Source organism: Moschus berezovskii, chromosome 9 (genome assembly GCF_049115385.1).
Source record: "Moschus berezovskii isolate FMDL1 chromosome 9, NW_MosBer_1.0, whole genome shotgun sequence".
NCBI classification, from domain to species: Eukaryota; Metazoa; Chordata; class Mammalia; order Artiodactyla; family Moschidae; genus Moschus; species Moschus berezovskii.
Window position 1 is genome coordinate 66,879,546 of NC_142468.1, and position 17,980 is coordinate 66,897,525.

Below are 17,980 nucleotides of genomic sequence, written 5' to 3' on the forward strand. Positions count from 1 at the left end.
TTACGGGCAGGCGGTGCTTCTGGCCTCGGGATACAGTGTCTCGCGGGGGCGTTCCGGCTCTGCTCCCAGCTCCGGCGGGAAACGTGGCTCCAGAGGCTTGACCTTTCGGGGAGGTCGCTGACTTTCGCCCCCCCAGGACAACAGGGAGCCCATAGACCCAGGTACCCCTTAAAGGCCTACGAGCCTCACTCAGGCCGCGGACACCTTTCGACCTCTTGTGACAGACAGCTTCTGTTCTTTTTCCTCCTTCGGACTTCTTTTCTGGTGGGATGCGTCTTAATAATAGCTACTAATTAAGAAGAGCTTCCGTTCCGTCGCTCAGTCGTGTCCGACTCTTTGCGACCCCGTGGGCTGTAGCCTACCAGGCTTCTCCGTCCATGGGATTCTCCAGGCAAGAATACTGGAGTGGGTTACCGTTTCCTTCTCCAGGGGATCTTCCCAACCCAGGGATCGAACCCGGGTCTCCCTCATTGGAGGCAGACGCTTTAACCGCTGAGCCACCAGGGAAGCCCAAGAAGAGCTTACTATGTGTCAATGTAACATTTAGTCCGAATCTCAGTGCATAATTATGGAGAGGAAATGATTTGCACGCCACTCCCCCTTCAGTCTGCTCAATTTAATCATCTTTGAGAATCAGATTAAGCCGTTTTGTTGGAGGTTTATTTCCATGGCTTTTAACAATTTGGAACTCCATGGTAGTTAAGGAAAGTTCTCTTAATCTAGCAAATGTCTATATCCATCATAATGTTTTATATCAGATTTACTCAAGGCAAAATAACTTTTGAACACTTACTAAGAGCCTAATACTATTCTAAGCCCCTTGGAAAATCTTAAAATTTGTTTTAAGCCCTGGTCTCAAGTTGGTGAAACAATAGAAGATAATAATTAGGTTCAGTTAGGGTTTATCTAGCACCTACTACACATGTGCCAGATACACTCAGGTCTGTCAAGAAAATTTAATGAGATATTATAATGGAAGTTGTTGTGTTTTTTTTTTGCCCACATTTCAGATGACGTTGCTGAAAGTTTGATGATAATTTGCCTAACCTAGCTAGGGAAGTCGGAGAAGGCAGTGGCACCCCCACTCCAGTACTCTTGCCTGGAAAATCCCATGGACGGAGGAGCCTGCAGTCCATGGGGTCAGAGCCTGACACGACTGAGCGACTTCACTTTCACTTTTCCCTTTCATGCATTGGAGAAGGAAATGGCAACCCACTCCAGTGTTCTTGCCTGGAGAATCCCAGGGACGGGGAAGCCTGGTAGGAGGCCGTCTATGGGGTCACACAGAGTCGGACACGACTGAAGTGACTTAGCAGCAGCAGCTAGGGAAGTGGTGAAATTCAAATATGATGGAAAGGTCATTTTCCCTAACATATCAGGTTAGATATTGTTGAACACTTTTATTGAGAAGCAGCTGTACTACAGTTACAGTTTCTAGAGTTAACTATTGAGTCTAGAAAATGATAGCCTTAGCAGATGGTTTTAAAGTGGCTTGGAAGGAGTTAGGAGGTGTCGATTCTGATCAGGTTAGTTCAAAACCAATTGTTTTGATTAAAAGGAAGATAGTTAAAATGGGAGAACTGTGAATGGTGATTATTGTACGTATATGTATGCATAGAATATCTCTGTTAGAATACATAAAAACAGTGATGAAGTGGAGGTGGCTAGGAAACAGGAGTGGGAGAGGAATAATTTTCTCTGTAAGCTTTTTTTGTTTTATTTTTTTATTATGAAAACTCTTAAGCATCCAGAAAAGTAGGGAAGATACTATTTTGAACCCCCTGTAAATTGATCACTGAGGTTTTAAAATTCGTTGATAGTTTGCTGTATTTGTTATTTTTATTCCTGATATTTCACCTAAATAATATGTGTATCTAATGAAAAGAAAATTTTTTCATCTCTTGAAGTCTTTTTAAATCTAGAAGTTACCTTTTTTTTCTCTTTTTTTCATCGTGACTCAGTGAGAGTCATGTGATACAGTTATCCAGATCTCTGATTGATTCTTAGTGTTATCATTTAACATGTCACTATAAAGTTGAGGGTAGAGGTAATACTTGATTCGTTCAGGTAAACACTTTGGGGACTATGTCAAAGATCAGACTGCATACTCTAGTTCCCCCCCACTAGTGATGCTGAGATTGCTTAGTGTGTTAGGGTAGTTAAGTCTGAGTCCTTTATAAAACTGCGTTTCACCCCCTTAAAACCATCTGTAAGCCCTTTTGTACCTTTATAACTTTAAAACTATAGTGTTAACTATTCAAAACATAAATAATTACCTTTAAAAAGACAAAACTCACTGCAAGAAATTGTCTTTTTTTTTTTTTAAACTGAAGCTCTGATAATTAGGTGGCATTGTTCTCAAAGAAGAATTGAAGTTTGGAGAGATCAAAATTTACTCAAGGTGGTAAACACATTAGGTATTTTTGTTTAATTCCAAGATCACGCAGTTTCCCACCATATTTTGTAAACTATAAACTAGTGTATAAATGTAAAATTGTTATTACTCTTGGTCGTTATACTGTTTGTCCCCGTGTATCTTTTTAGATGGATAATCAATATCTATTGAAATTACACTTTTTGGAGTATCAGTAAATTGGAATTGATCTATGTGGTATGATAACCAGATTAGAACCACTCTAGAAGTTCAAAATATGTAAAAGTCAAACTTCTTGATATTATGATTTTAAAAAATTGTTTTTATTTAAAAAATGATAATACAGTTAACCGTTGAACAACATGGGTTTGAACTGTGTGGGTCCACTTATATGCAGATTTAAAAAAAATACTACAGTATTGTACCATCATGGTTGGTTGCATTTGTGTATAGGGAGGAAAGTACAAAAGGGTTTATAGTGAAAAGTAAATCCTTGACCTCTAGGTCCTCAGTTCCTTTTCCCAGAGGCAGTGACTGTTAATAGTTTCTTGAGTATCCCAGTAGGGATATTCTACATGTGTATATGTCATCAGGGTAAATTCTGACATTCATATAAAGAACTATCTTAGTTCAGTTCAGTTCAGAAGGAAAGTTATGATCAACCTTGATAATATATTAAAAAGCAGAGACATTACTTTGCCAACAAAGATCCGTCTAGTCAAGGCTATGGTTTTTCCCGTGGTCATGTATGGATGTGAGAGTTGGACTGTGAAGAAAGCTGATCGCCTAAGAATCGATGCTTTTGAACTGTGGTGTTGGAGAAGACTCTTGAGAGTCCCTTGTACCGCAAGGAGATCCAACCAGTCCATTCTAAGGGAGATCGATCCTGGGTGTTCATTGGAAGGACTGATGCTAAAGCTGAAACTGCAATACTTTGGCCACCTCATGCGACAAGTTGACTCACTATCTTAGTAGTATAACCTAAAACAATAATACTCTTGAAGGTTATACTCCAGTTTTTATTATGTTTCTAGTCTAAATATCGGGCTTCCCTGGTGGCTCAGAGGTTAAAGCGTCTGCCTCCAATGCGGGAGACCCAGGTTTGATCCCTGGGTCGGGAAGATCCCCTGGAGAAGGAAATGGTAACCCACTCCAGTATTCTTGCCTGGAGAATCCCATGGACGGAGAAGCCTGGTAGGCTACAGTCCACGGGGTCGCAAAGAGTCGGACACGACTGAGCGACTGAACAGAACAGAACAGAAAGGAAGAAAGAGACAGCAATCACAGTAATTTTAACACTTCTCTCAGCAATTGATAGACATTTATGAACTAGCAGAAAATCAGTATAGATAATTTCTACCCAATAACTGCAGAATACACTTTTTTCCCCAACGGTGGGTATAGACAAGGTGCTTGCTGCACATCAAGTCTTAATATATTTAAAAGGGTTGAAATACTACAAAATATATTCTTTGACCCTAATGGGGTTAAAATATGTAGAAATCAAGATGTCAACAAAAAACAAAATTCTGCAAATATTTGGAAGCTCAGTGAAACTTCTAAATTGATGAGTCAAGGAATAAATCATAAGAGAAATCAATGAATATTTTGAACTAGATGATGAAAATACAACACCTAAATTTGTGGATAACTGTCATATCCAGGAGCCTAAGGAGACATGATTAAATGTATATGGTATCCTGGTTGACAAAGATGCCTGTTATAATCTCTCGTGTCAGGACCATTAAAAGAATAATGAAAGAATGTATAGCTAACCAGTTATTATGTGAAAAAATTTAAAGAAAGTACTTGTATAAGTCCAGTTAAAAAAAAAAAAGTGTTATACTAAGTGAAATTCTGGAGGAAAAAAAAAGGATACTAGGGGAAAAGAAAGGGAATAAAGTATGGAAATAAAGTATTTCTGTAGATCTAAAGCTATCCTAAAATAAATAGTTTATTTAAAAGTGCTAAAACGTGTTTTGTAGGATAGAGGTAATGTCGTTCTTAGAGGGAAGCTTATAACTTAAACACCTACTTTAGTAAAGTTTTTAAAGGTAATGAAGGAAGCAAGAAGCTAAACCCAAAGTAGATAGGAGATAATAAAGACAATAGAAGAAATAATGAAATAGAAAAAGACAATCAGTAGACAAATTTACGAAGCAAGAAGGTTCATTGAAAAAAAATCAACAATATTCATGAACCCCTTGGTACCCTGATACTAAAAAGCAGATAACAGATTATTACTAGTATGAAGAATGAAAGGCATCACTACAGATCCTGTGGGATAATAAGGGGATATTACAAACAACTTTATTTGAACAAATGTGAGCTAAAAATGGACAGTTTCTTGAAAGTATCAATGTGCCAAAACTGTCACAAGTTGAAATAAAATCTGAATTAGTTTATATTAAATTGAATTAGTTAAAAAAAATAAGACTCCCACAATGATTTCACTGGTGAGTGTTATCAAGTATTTAAAGAAGAAATAACATCAATCTTTTATAAACTTTCAGAAAATAGACGAGAGGGAAACACTCTTTCATGAGGCTGAAACCCAATAAAGATGTTACAGATTTAACATCTTTACAGCAGTTGTCTTATGAACATAGACCCCCAAAGTTCAGGGAAAATATTAACATCATAATACCTCATGACAAAATGATCAAAGATAGGTGGATAGATAGCTGATAAAGCAAGTGCAGTAGAATGGTAACTGTAGAATCTGTGTGGTGGATATATGGGCACCAGTGACGCATTTTATTTTCTGGTGCTCCAAAATCACTGCGGATGGTGACTGCAGCCATGAAATTAAAAGACGCTTGCTCCTTGGAAGGAAAGTTATGACAAATGCCAGACGGCATATTAAAAAGCAGAGACATTACTTGCCTGACAAAGGTCTGTGTAGTCAAATCTATGGTTTCTCCAGTAGTCATGTATGGATGTGAGTTGGACCATAAAGAAGGCTGAGGGCCAAAGAATTGATGCTTTCAAACTGCGGTGTTGGAGAAGACTCTTGAGAGAGTCCCTTGGACAGCAAGGAGATCAAACCAGTCAGTCCTAAAGGAAATCAGTCCTGAATATTCATTGGAAAGACCGATGCTGAAGCTGAAATTTCAATACTGGGGCCTCTTGATATGAACAGCTGACTCATTGAAAAAGACCCTGATGCTGGGAAAGATTGAAGGTAAAAGGAGAAGGGGGCGACAGAAGATGAGATGGTTGGGTGGCATCACCAACTCAGTGGAGGGGATTTTGAACAAACTCTGGGATATAGTGAAGGACAGGAAAGCTGGTGTGCTCCAGTCCTTGGGGTTGCAGAGTCGGACACGACTTAGCAACTGAACAACATATGGGTATACGATAAACTGGATGTAGGATATTCACTATAAAATTCTTTTAACATTTCTGCCTTTGAAATTTTCCAAGATACAATATAGGAACAAAAATCAAGGGACTATTATGATCAGGTTTGCATTTTAAAGAGATTACTTTTGCTGTGGGTATAAGGAATTAGGAAAAGTACAGGATTCCCTCCCAAGTATTTTTTTTTCTCAAGTAGTTTTGAAACTTAGCAGGGCCTTGTGGGACTCCCAGGCACAGAGGCCTTTCTGTCCTCCATTTCTTGCAGGCAAGACTCTAGTTTCTGTGATCTTCCTAGAGTTCTAAAGGGCGGATTCAAACAGTTGCTAGTCAAGGAGGGAGCAGCCAAGAAACCACCAGAGGCAAGATTAAAAGGACCAGAGAAGCTCATCAAGAATAGGAGACTGAGACCACCTAAGATAAGATTAAGGGCATTCACACCCTAGTCTTTTCAGAGACCCCACCTTTGAGCCACTCTTATGAAAACCCTCATCAAGTTGAGACAGAATTTTTTGAGGCAAATGCCAGGGTGTGTCTTCCTTTACTTGGCAAAGCAGCAGAGCTATCCTTTTCGAAAGCTTCACCCAAAACTCTTGTCTCCAGGGTTTGATTTGGCACTGGTATACAGAGGCCAAGCTTTTGGCAACAGTTTGATAGGGGGTGCTGAGACCACTTAGGAGGATATATTATACAGGTATTCTTTTTAGGCTGATACTTTTAAGCTAAGTTTGAGCCTGGGAAATTTTTCAAGCTCTTGGAATACTGTACTTTTGAACAGCAGCTAATTTTGTCTAAGCATATTTTTTACTACATTGCTGAGATTTTGGATATGTCATTGCCTCATTCCAGAATGCATGTGAACTTTTAGTAAACTAAATTTGCAGATATCACTAGTTTTTGTGTTCCTGCTAAGTCGCTTCAGTGGTATCCGACTCTGCGATCCTTTGGACTGTAGCCCGTCAGGCTTCTCTGTCCCTGGGATTCTCTAGGCAAGAATACTAGAGTGGGTAGCCACTCCCTTCTCCATGGGATCTTCCCAACCCAGGAATCAAACCTGCATCTCTTACATCTCCTACATTGGCGGGTGGATTCTTCACAACTAGCGCCACTTGGGAAACCCTTTAAACCACTTCTTTACTAGCACATTCCTTCTTAAAATATACTAAAATATATGGTGACCTCTTCAGAGACCTAATGGTTTTTTAAAATACAAAACAAAGGCATTTAGAAAGCTATTAACATCAACTAAAACTACTAAAGTAAATGCTTTACTATATTACACATTACACCAATATTGTGGTATGATCAACCATTAACTTAAAAGATTTTGTAAGAATTATGAAAACAATTGCTGTTATAATCATACTTGTATAAAGTGGATGAAAATTATTTAGTGAACCGTTAGCAGTAAGATGCATGGAGAACAACAAAGCTTTTTGAGAAGAATGGTAAACAATTATCAAGGCTCCCTTAGCTTGCAGTGATTATAATTCATGTTATAGAACTTTAAATTGCTATGTGGATTTTTGGGGTTGCTTTCAGATATATATATACATATATATAATGTGTGTATATATATAAATGATGAATACAGGAATGCAGACTTTTTAAATGTTAGTCGCTTAGTCGTGTCCAACTCTTTGCAACCCCATAGACTATAGCCCATCAGCTTCCTGTGTCCATGGAATTTCCCAGGCAGAAATACTGGAGTGGGTTGCCATTTCCTCCTCCAGGGGATCTTCCCCACCTAGGGGGTCAAACCCATGTTCTCTGAATTGGCAGGTGGATTCTTTACCAGTGTGCTGCCTGGGAAGCCCAGGTGGGCTGGAAAGAAAACTTTTAAAACTATTAAATAAATGCAACAAGCCACCCAGTTAAACTTTTAAAACAGTGTTTGTATAAGTTATCTTATGACCTACTCTGTTACGTGATGGTAACTTTAGATAGAATTTTTATTACTTTGTTAGAGTTGACGTTTTCCCATTTTCTTTCTTAGTTACTTTTCCCTCTAGAACATAATGCTTCCAAGTTCCAGAATTGACAAGTATTGGAATCTGATCATAGTTCTGATTCCGAGAAAAAGAATCAGATTGTGGTCAGCCCCGTCCATTTTCTCGCCTAGTGATGGGCAGTCTGAAGAGCTTCATTAATTGGATGCTTGGTTTTAAATCACTTTTCCTGAGTCACAGCCTTAACTTCCTATTTTTGTTTTAACCCTGTGTTTTCTAATAAAGATTGGTTGGTGTGTGTGTGTGTGTATATATATATATATATATATATTTTTTTTTTTCCGGCTGAGTGTTGTGTTAGGGCAGATAATATAAAAATGCTAGTTAGTAAATGCTTATGAGCTTATGCTCCATCAAATATACTGGAGTCAGGAAACCACCAGTCACTTGCCTTCGGAAACAAGAGCCAGCCAGAACTCAGACCTAGGGACAACCTTTGAAAGTTGTGGTTATAGGTTCCTGTGCCCCCAAAATACTTCCTGACCTTTCTTATCATCTTACTAAAATGCCTTCCTTAGCTAGGAGCCTTGAAACTTTCTGGGGAGTCCTATTCAATAAAGTGAGGACTTTTCGGAAGTGCCAGTCATATCTTTGATCCATAAACTGGCCATCCTAGGGGTAATGGCAGAAACTTGTTCTGTCACTGAACACCGTCTCTGTTATTCTGTCTTGATCACCAGAAGTCCATTAGTTTTCTTTCGGGTTTAAGGTGGAGACACAGAAAGTTATCTGTGGGATTCAGAAAAGGGATTCTAATCTATCAGTCCCCCTACCCCAAGAAACCAATAATTAAACTTTTGTTCTTTAGCATTTTACAGTATATTATTGTCATTTGGCTTTATATCAAAGTTGAAATATCTTAAGTACTACTGTGCTTAATTGTAACCTATGTTATAGGTATATGAAAAGACAGATTCCTTCCTCATGGTAAGGTCAGGGAGATCAGACATACCCACCATCAAACAACCTGTTATTACTTAGGTAGCAGGTTGTTTTAACAGTTAAATAGGATAATGTGAAAATATTTCAGATAAAGTTCTTTGACACTAAATGATGTTTTCCAACCTTGAGTTTCATAAATATTTAAAGGAATAATCTGATATTGATGTTTGAGATGGACTTCATGTTAAGAGATAGTGATTACTTAAAGGCTGACTTGCTGACCAGTTTAAGTCACTTTTGAGTGACTAGTAGAAGGATGGAGGGAGCATGGTGAAGTGCCGAATGGAATGTCTGGAGACTAATGCAATAATAGTTCTGCTCTGCCTTAATAACAGTATTTCGTTTTATTTATAACTTATGTAGGTGATTCTAATGAACTGCTTGGATTTAAAACTTGTTCATATATTGGGAGCAGGAGTTAGGGCAGGAAATGTTAGTGAGTATAGCAGTTGGGGGATGGGAGAAGACTAGAAATAAGTTCATGCAGGTTTATCACATTGAAGAGTATATAACAAAAATTTAAAAATTGAAATCTGTCAGGATTTGTTGACTAAATATGAGAAACTGAAAGGAAAGAATCTAATGTTTTTGCCTATGGGAATGATAATTGTATTAGGATAGTAATCAAGATGTTGAGAAAAGGTACTTACTATAGGATTTTTTTTAGACTTATGACTAAGAAATATTGCAGGTATTTCTCATAATTCATTGGAGAAAATTTGAAAGATTACATAATGAGTATATTTAAGTGATATGGGGGAAACATAAGGTGGTCCAAGTGAGGACAGCAGTTGTTTATTCACACTTACTTGACCTCTCAAGCATTTTGAGATTGCAGAGTTGGATGGTTTCTATTTCCTTGACTTCTAATCCTTGTTAAGCCCTTTAAAGAGAGCAGTGATTCCCAAATGGAAGGCTGTGAGTTAATTTCAGTATTTTAGAAATTGTAATGGAAATTTTATTTTTACCCAGTTTAGGGATGTGCAAGTTAAAGTGCTTTTGTCTTTTTAGCTGGAATCATATCAACTCCAGAGAGGGCAGTGGCAACCCACTCCAGTACTCTTGCCTGGAAAATCCCATGGACGGAGGAGCCTGCAGTCCATGGGGTCAGAGTCTGACACGACTGAGCGACTTCACTTTCACTTTTCCCTTTCATGCATTGGAGAAGGAAATGGCAACCCACTCCAGTGTTCTTGCCTGGAGAATCCCAGGGACAGTGGAGCCTGGTGGGCTGCCGTCTATGCGGTCACACAGAGTCAGACATGACTGAAGAGACTTAGCATCAGCAGCAGCAGCATATCAACTCAGTGTTTTTAAATACAAGGTCTTTCTTAGTAATTAAATACTTTGTTAGCAGTTTACACTTTTTGCTTTTTTTATGAAAGTTGAAATTTTTACAAAAATGAAACAATTTATGCAAGTTAGAAATGTGAAGCTCTTGAAAAGGAAAATGAACTGTTGCTTGTGCCAGAAAATCTCACTTTTTCATTGATTTTATTGCTTCCAAGTTTCTTTTTTTGCTTTAATGGGTAATAATTTGAAGCAGTATTAACATTTCTGGCTATACCATCTTTATCACTGTTTATGCAACTCCTAGAACAGTGCTTGCTGAATGAAATAACAAAATAGTGCTTGTAAATAGTAATTCAAGTTAAAATAAATGTTAAGAGAGAATTAGAAAAATAATTATGCTTTGACACTTAGCATTAGAGTGGTTTGTTTTAATTTTGAAATTTAGGATAAATTAGTAATACTGAAGGCATAAATAGTACTATATCTATCCGTAAAGGTATATTTCTGTTTTAGTAGCTAGTTGACCTTCAGTTTTCTCAAATGTTCACAATTTTATCCTACACTTTTGTTTTGATACTTTGTTATTGAGTATAATTATTTGAGACATTCAATAGTGGTATGGAATGGGTTGCAATAGAAGGAAACTACTGTGTGTCAAGAGAAGTAGAGGACCTTTAGACTTCTTTTTCATTGGTTCTTTCACCATGTTGTCTAGGGCGTTATAGATTAAATTAGGGTAGTTTATAACTTCATTACCTCACAATTTTAAGTCCCATAAGGAACTTAAAGCCCAGATGAGGACACAGATAACTCTATTAAATAGAATCTGGTGTTGTGTGTGGAGAGAAAAATAAGTTTGCTTGGGGAGTGGAATTCTCAGGTAGGGCATCCTTGCAGAGATGCAGGGAGAAAGTATGGTAGTGCTGGAGGGTTGTAGAGACCCTTCTGGTCTTAATCCAAACCTCAGAATTTATCCAGTTATCTCTGACTCACATTTAATAACCCAAGATAATCCTATTTGGAACAATTCAGTAAATAATTATGGAGTGCCAACAGTATGCCAGACACTGTTTTCAGTGTTAGACCTGTACTAGTTAATTAAATATACAGTCTGTTCTTGTGGAACTTAATTTGTAATTGGGGATACAGAGAATAACAATATATACTATGTTAGGTAGTAAAAGATGCTTGTTTCAGGTATTTCTTGCTGTTTAACAAGCTATTGTGAAATTCCTGACTTGCAACAGTTATTTTATTGATTCTTACAATTCTTTGAGTTGAAAAGGGCTCATTTGCCTGGTTCTTTAACTGGTCTCACTTGGGATACCTCATTGGCAGCTGGACCTGGAGAGCCCAACATGACTGTCAAATGGTGGTTGATGTTGTTTGGGTGCTCAGCTGTGCCCTCAGTTTTTACCCTTTTGGCCTCTCCACGTGTCTGGATGCTAAGAGAAAGTGTTCCAAGTGTGCAAAGGCCAAAGCTGCAGATTTTTTAAGGCCTGACCTCAGAAGTTGCATTGTCACTTCCATTGTATTTTATTGGTCAAAACAGGTCACAGAGAGGGACTCTACCTTTTGATGGGCAGTGGTGACAAAGTCACATCGCAAAAGAGAACATGGGGTGGGGAATAGTGTTGTGGCCATCTTTGTAAGCTGTCTACCATTGTACTACTGCTGCTGCTAAGTCACTTTAGTCATGTCCGACTCTGTGCGAGCCCATAGACGGCAGCCCACCAGGCTCCGCTGTCCCTGGGATTCTCCAGGCAAGAACACTGGAGTGGGTTGCCATTTCCTTCTCCAATTGTACTACTAAAAAATAAAAAATTAAGCAGGTTATCAGGGGGATAAAAGAAATGGGGAGCAGGAAGTACAATTCTATAGGAGGACAGGGAAGGCCTCCCCGACGAGGCAACTGTGAGAGAGTGACCCATGAGAACCATAGTATATCTGAAGGAAGGCTATTCCAGGCAGAGGAAACAGGACATATAGAAAGCCACAGGTGGGAAAATCCCTAGTGTGATCAAGGAACAGAAGGAAGGAGGGCAGTGTAACTTGAATGGAGCACTACAGGGAGAGTGATCAGACATGAAGTCAGAGTGTGAGAGAGAAATGGATTTTGTATCCTGTGACAAAGGACTTGGTATTTTCTATAAGTGAGATGGACATCTGTTGGAAGATTCTGAGCAGAGGAGTTAAATGACCTGACTTAAATTTTAAAAGAGTTCCACATAACTTCATGGCAAATAGATGGGGAAACACTGGAAACAGTTTCTTTGTGGATAACAGAGACTTTATTTCGGGGGGCTCCAAAATCACTGCTGATGGTGACTGCAGCCATGAAATTAAAAGACGCTTGCTCCTTGGAAGAAAAGCTTTGACCAACCTAGACAGTATATTAAAAAGCAGAGACATTACTTTGCTGACAAAGGTCCATCTAGTCAAAGCTGTGGTTTTTCCAGTAGTCATGTATAGATGTGAGATTTGGATCATAAAGAAAGCTGAGCACTGAAGAATTGATGGTTTTGAACTGTGTTGGAGAAGACTCTTGAGAGTCCCTTGGACTGCAAGGAGATCAAACCAATTAATCCTAAAGAAAATCAGTCCTGACTATTCATTGGAAGGACTGATGCTGAAGCTGAAACTCCAATCCTTTGGCCACCCGATGCAAAGAACTGACTCATTGGAAAAGCCCCTGATGCTGGGAAGGATTGAAGGCAGGAGAAGGGGATGACAGAGGATGAGATGGTTGGATGGCATCACCGACTCAATGGACATGAGTTTGAGCAAGCTCTGGGAGTTGGTGATGGACAGGGAAGCCTGGCGTGCTGCAGTCCATGGTGTCACAAAGAGTCAGACACGAGGGAGCGACTGAACTGAACTGAGAATCTTTGGTTGCTGATTTGAGAATAGATCATTGTGAGGATAGACAAAAGTGAAAATAGGGAGTCAGGTCATCCATGCTGTCCTCCAGGGAATCTTCCCGATCCAGGGATGAAACCCAGGTCTCCCGCATTGTAGGCAGATACTTTACCATCTGAGCCACCAGGGAAGCCCAAGAATACTGGAGTGGGTAGCCTATTCCTTCTCCAGGGGAATTTCCCAACCCAGGAGCTGAACTGGGGTCTCCTGCATTGCAGGCAGTTTCTTTACCAGCTGTCTACCGGGGAAGCCCTAAGTGATCTAACTTAAATTTTAAAATAATCCCATTCTAAGTATCTTTGATTCCTGATTTGAGAATGGATCATGAGAGTATAGACAAGAGTGGAATTAGGGAGTCAGGTCAGTAGACTGGTGCCATGGGAGTTGATGAATGTGCTGAGCTGTGAGGAGTGGCTAGATTTTGGATGTACTTCAGGATGGGACCGGCAGGATTTGCTGATGAGGGTGACTATGAGATGAGAAGGTGGAATCAAGGGTGGCTGCCAGAGTTTTTGCCCTCGGGTCCTGCAAAATTGGAATCTTCATTTACCAAGATGGGTAGACTGGGGTAGGAGCAGGGTGGAGGTGAGGGAGACGCAGGGCTTGTATTTTGGGCTATGTTAAGATGAAACTTGGGACATCTGGGAAGAGAATGTTACTAAATGTTACTTCCTCATTGCAGGTGTGACGTTGAGTGCTTCAGATCTGGTCACTATGGTACGAGAACGAAAATGCATATTGTGCCACATTGTGTACAGCTCAAAAAAGGTAATAATAGAAGAGAGAGAATCTGAGGCTTTTATGACTGATCATTTTTTCAGAGACATCATGTGGAATTTATAGATGGGTAAAAGCTTTTAACAACATCTCGTTTCTTCTTTCCTAAATCTTAGTCTTATTTCACTGGTTTCTTTCTCATTACTGCCTTATGAAGACAGTAACTATATCATTAAACGTCTACCTGGAATTTGAAGATACTCAACAATATGATAAAGAGAAATTCATCTAGTAACCAGTTATAGAGAAAATACATTAAAATTCAGGCTGAGATTGTAACAGCTTTCTGACTAGCTAAGAGAATGGCGTTGATTTGTAGCCTGTGAGTTCTCTGCCTGTGCTTGTGGGAAGCACAGCACAGCAGCGGTGGTTCTAACTGTATCCTCAGGCATCCACAAGGTGGGGATGTTGCTCGAAGAAAAACACTGTTTTAAAAACTAAAAGAATTTCAGTTCAATTCGGTTCAGTCGCTCAGTCGTGTCCGACTCTCCGCGACCCCATGAATCACAGCATGCCAGGCCTCCCTGTCCATCACCAACTCCCGGAGTTCACTCAAACTCATGTCCACAGAGTCAGTGATGCCATCCAGCCATCTCATTCTCTGTCGTCCCCTTCTCCTCCCACCCCCAACCTTTCCCAGCATCAGAGTCTTTTCCAGTGAATCAACTCGTTGCCTGAGGTGGCCAAAGTATTGCAGTTTCAGCTTTAGCATCAGTCCTTCCAATGAACACCCAGGATTGATCTCCTTTAGAATGGACTGGTTGGATCTCCTTGCAGTCCAAGGGACTCTCAAGAGTCTTCTCCAGCACCACAGTTCAAAAGCATCAATTCTTCGGCGATCAGCTTTCTTCACAGTCCAACTCTCACATCCATACATGACCACTGGAAAAACCATAGCCTTGACTAGATGGACCTTGGTTGGCAAAATAATGTCTCCGCTTTTTAATATACTATCTTACCTGTGCTTTAAGGAAATTGTCTGCAATTTGTCTCATATTTTGCCACCCACTGCCCCCCCACCCCCTGCCTCTTAATTTTGCTTTGCAAGAATTCATCTAATGTAAATACTGAGGAACTTTCCCTCTGTGCTTTTAAGATGTTGTTGATTTCCATTGGATATACAGAGAACTAGGAAAGTTACCATGAGTGAGGTTAGCCAGGCAAGTCTGAGTGAACCTTGAAAGATGGAAGTGAAAAGGCTTGCAAGAAATGGAGAAAAGGCATTTTAGGTGTAAGAAAAATACAAAGATTCAGGGGTAGAATGGAGTATAATAGCTCTGCTGCTGCTGCTGCTAAGTCACTTCAGTCGTGTCCGACTCTGTGTGACCCCATAGACAGAAGCCCACCAGGCTCCCCCGTCCCTGGGATTCTCCAGGCAAGAACAGTGGAGTAGGTTGCCATTTCCTTCTCCAATGCGTGAAAGTAAAGAGTGAAAGTGAAGTCGCTCAGTCTTGTCCGACCCTTAGCGACCCCATGGACTGCAGCCTACCGGGCTCCTCCATCCATGGGATTTTCTAGGCAAGAGTACTAGGAGTAGGTAAAAAGGCTTATCTGACTAAAACAGTTTCATCCTGGAAATAATAGGGCCACAATTTAATTTGTAAGTTAAGTGAAGATAGTTGATAAACAGTGTTGATTGCCCCACTGAGGAGTTTGATTGTGATCCATTTAGTAGGCTGGGGTGAAGAATTTTTTTCTTTTTTCCTATTTAGGATTTCAATTAGTATTGGGAAAATCAGCTAAGATTTTAAAATCATGTTTAGTAATATACTTGCTGCCTTTACAAATGTAAAAGAACTGTTGTTCTAACTTTAAAAATTTAGACCAGGTTTACTCAAATTTTCAGTGAATAAAAATTTGTTATGCCTACTTTCACTTTATGGCAAATAGATGAGGAAACAGTGGAAACAGTGGCTGACTTTATTTTTCTGGGCTCCAAAACACTGCAGATGCTGATTGCAGCCATGAAATTAAAAGACGCTTACTCCTTGGAAGGAAAGTTATGACCAACCTAGATAGCATATTAAAAAACAGGGACATTACTTTGTCAACAAAGGTCCATCTAGTCAAGGCTATGGTTTTTCCAGTGGTCATGTATGGATGTGATAAAGAAAGCTGAGCGCTGAAGAATTGATGGTTTTGAGCTGTGGTGTTGGAGAAGACTCTTGAGAGTCCCTTGAACTGCAAGGAGATCCAGCCAGTCCATCCTAAAGGAGATCATTCCTCGGTGTTCATTGGAAGGACTGATGTTGAAGCTGAAACTCCAATACTTTGGCCACCTGATGGGAAGAGCTGACTCATTTGAAAAGACCCTGATGCTGGGAAAGATTGAGGGCAGGAGGAGAAGGGGATGACAGAGGATGAGATGGTTGGATGGCATCACCGACTCAATGGACATGAGTTTGGGTAGACTTTGGGAGTTTGTGATGGACAGGGAGGCCTGGTGTGCTGCGGTTCATAGGGTTGCAAAGAGTCGGACATGACTGAGTAACTGAACTGACAGACTTGACTGATGCCTACTTTCAGATTAGAGGGAGAAGAGAAGATGAGAAGATGTGAGATGGATAGGCAGCTACTCAGAGGTGTGGTGTCAAACTTTTGTGGAGTTTGTAACCTATCTTGTTATATCTCACGACTTTTCTATTTTAAGTCTTTTTGGCATTTCTTCTACTCTAGGTTAAAACGTGTTTTGTCTCTTCATATTTTTCCATGGGTCATAATAAGTTAAATAAGAACTGAGTAGTTAAATCTACTCCTGCCTTAGGTAAAGCCTGTTTTTTTAAGCAAGGGAATGTCATGATTTAAATGTTAAAATATGGTCTAAGAAGTTAATGGGTTAACTGAAAGGGTTAAACTCAGACTAAGAACAACTTATATTGATGTACTTTCCTCTAGTTTCCCAAACTACTATACCATACTAGGAAAACATGGTATTACCATGGTTGCTCCAGGTGGCTCAGTGATAAGAATCTGCCTGCCAATGCAAGAGACACCGGTTCGATCCCTGGGTTGGGAAGATCCCCTGGAGGAGGAAATGGCAACCCACTCCAGTATTCTGCCTGGAAAATCCCAGACAGAGGAGCCTGGCGGGCTACAGTCTATGGGGTCGTAAAAGAGTCAGACTTAGCACCTACACACACATGATTGCTCCAAATACACTGAGGAGGAGAAAAGAATCTAGGATTACTGTATGTTACATTCCTGAGTATCCTGATGTTTCTTGGCTTATGAAAGTCTAAGAAGCCCTGGAATTTAAAAATATTTTTGTGTTACTCATGTTTTCCAAATTTGTTCAACCCCAAATCCCAGCCCCCCACTTCCTCCTCCTTTTAAAAACATACACTGATAAAAGGAACTAAATAGAAGCTTCGGACATCTGCAGGTATGCATTTGGAGCTGTGCCTGTAGGTATTTCCCAGTTATTTTGAAAACTCAGTTGTCTCATTATTTGCATTCTTTCCTTGCAGGATGGGCAAGGATTTCACATGTAAATTCAGAAACAGATTATTGAAGTATTCTAGACAATCAAAAGTTACGTTAAGGACCTCTCTGTCCTCCCGTGGTTGAGACTCTGTGGTTCCACTGCAGGGGGTAGGGGTTCCATCCCTGATCAGTGAACTAAGATCCCATAAGCCATGTGTCGTAGCCAAAAAAAAAAAATCTCCTTAAAACTAGTTTTGAATGATAACATTTTTTATAACTGAAATAGAATATAGTGTTGGTTTTTACATCAGAGAGAATAACCCATTTCAATTAATACTTTTTGGGTTAGGAATGGTTTCATTGCAAGAAACAGACCCACTTAAATATAGCTCAAGAAAAGGAGAGTTGGCTTACGTTTAGTCTAAGGAGAAATTGAACAAGAGAAAACAGAAACTGAACAGTAAGAAGCATAGGGATTAGAGCAGATGTTGTATATTTTTCTTGGATTTTTTCATTCTCTATCCTGTCACTAAATCCACTCAGTTGGCAGCTCTTTAATTGTTCATTCTGGTTAATGGCCAGTCAGTTGTAGCTAGCATGTAATGGCCAATCTTGTGTAAAAGTATCACCTCTGGATAAAGCATTTGTAGAGATAGGAAGGGAACGATGATCATCTTCAATAAGATTGCTATTTAAAGGAAGTGTTTTGAATCACAACACTGTATATCACTGTGTGTAGATAACTTAAAGAATAGTTGTACTTTTTTTGACAAATGAACTGTATATAATAAAAATATCTCAATGCACTAGGTGCTTGCAGTTGTGGCATGATATCTGAAACATTGGCTTTGTTGTCAGACATGCCAGAGTTTGAGTTCTAGTT

At 39.6% G+C, this 17,980-nt stretch overlaps 1 protein-coding gene across 2 annotated transcripts in view; it reads left to right on the top strand.

Annotated features, from left to right (window-relative positions):
* ZNF106 (zinc finger protein 106) overlaps positions 1 to 17,980 on the top strand; it is a 56,586-nt gene that overhangs the window by 320 nt on the left and 38,286 nt on the right. For both annotated transcript variants that reach the window (XM_055435862.2, XM_088839757.1), the window contains exon 2: positions 13,580 to 13,665. In XM_055435862.2, coding sequence (XP_055291837.2) covers positions 13,612 to 13,665 — 54 coding nt within the window. In that variant the 5' untranslated portion in view covers positions 13,580 to 13,611. The remainder of the gene's footprint in view (positions 1 to 13,579; positions 13,666 to 17,980) is intronic.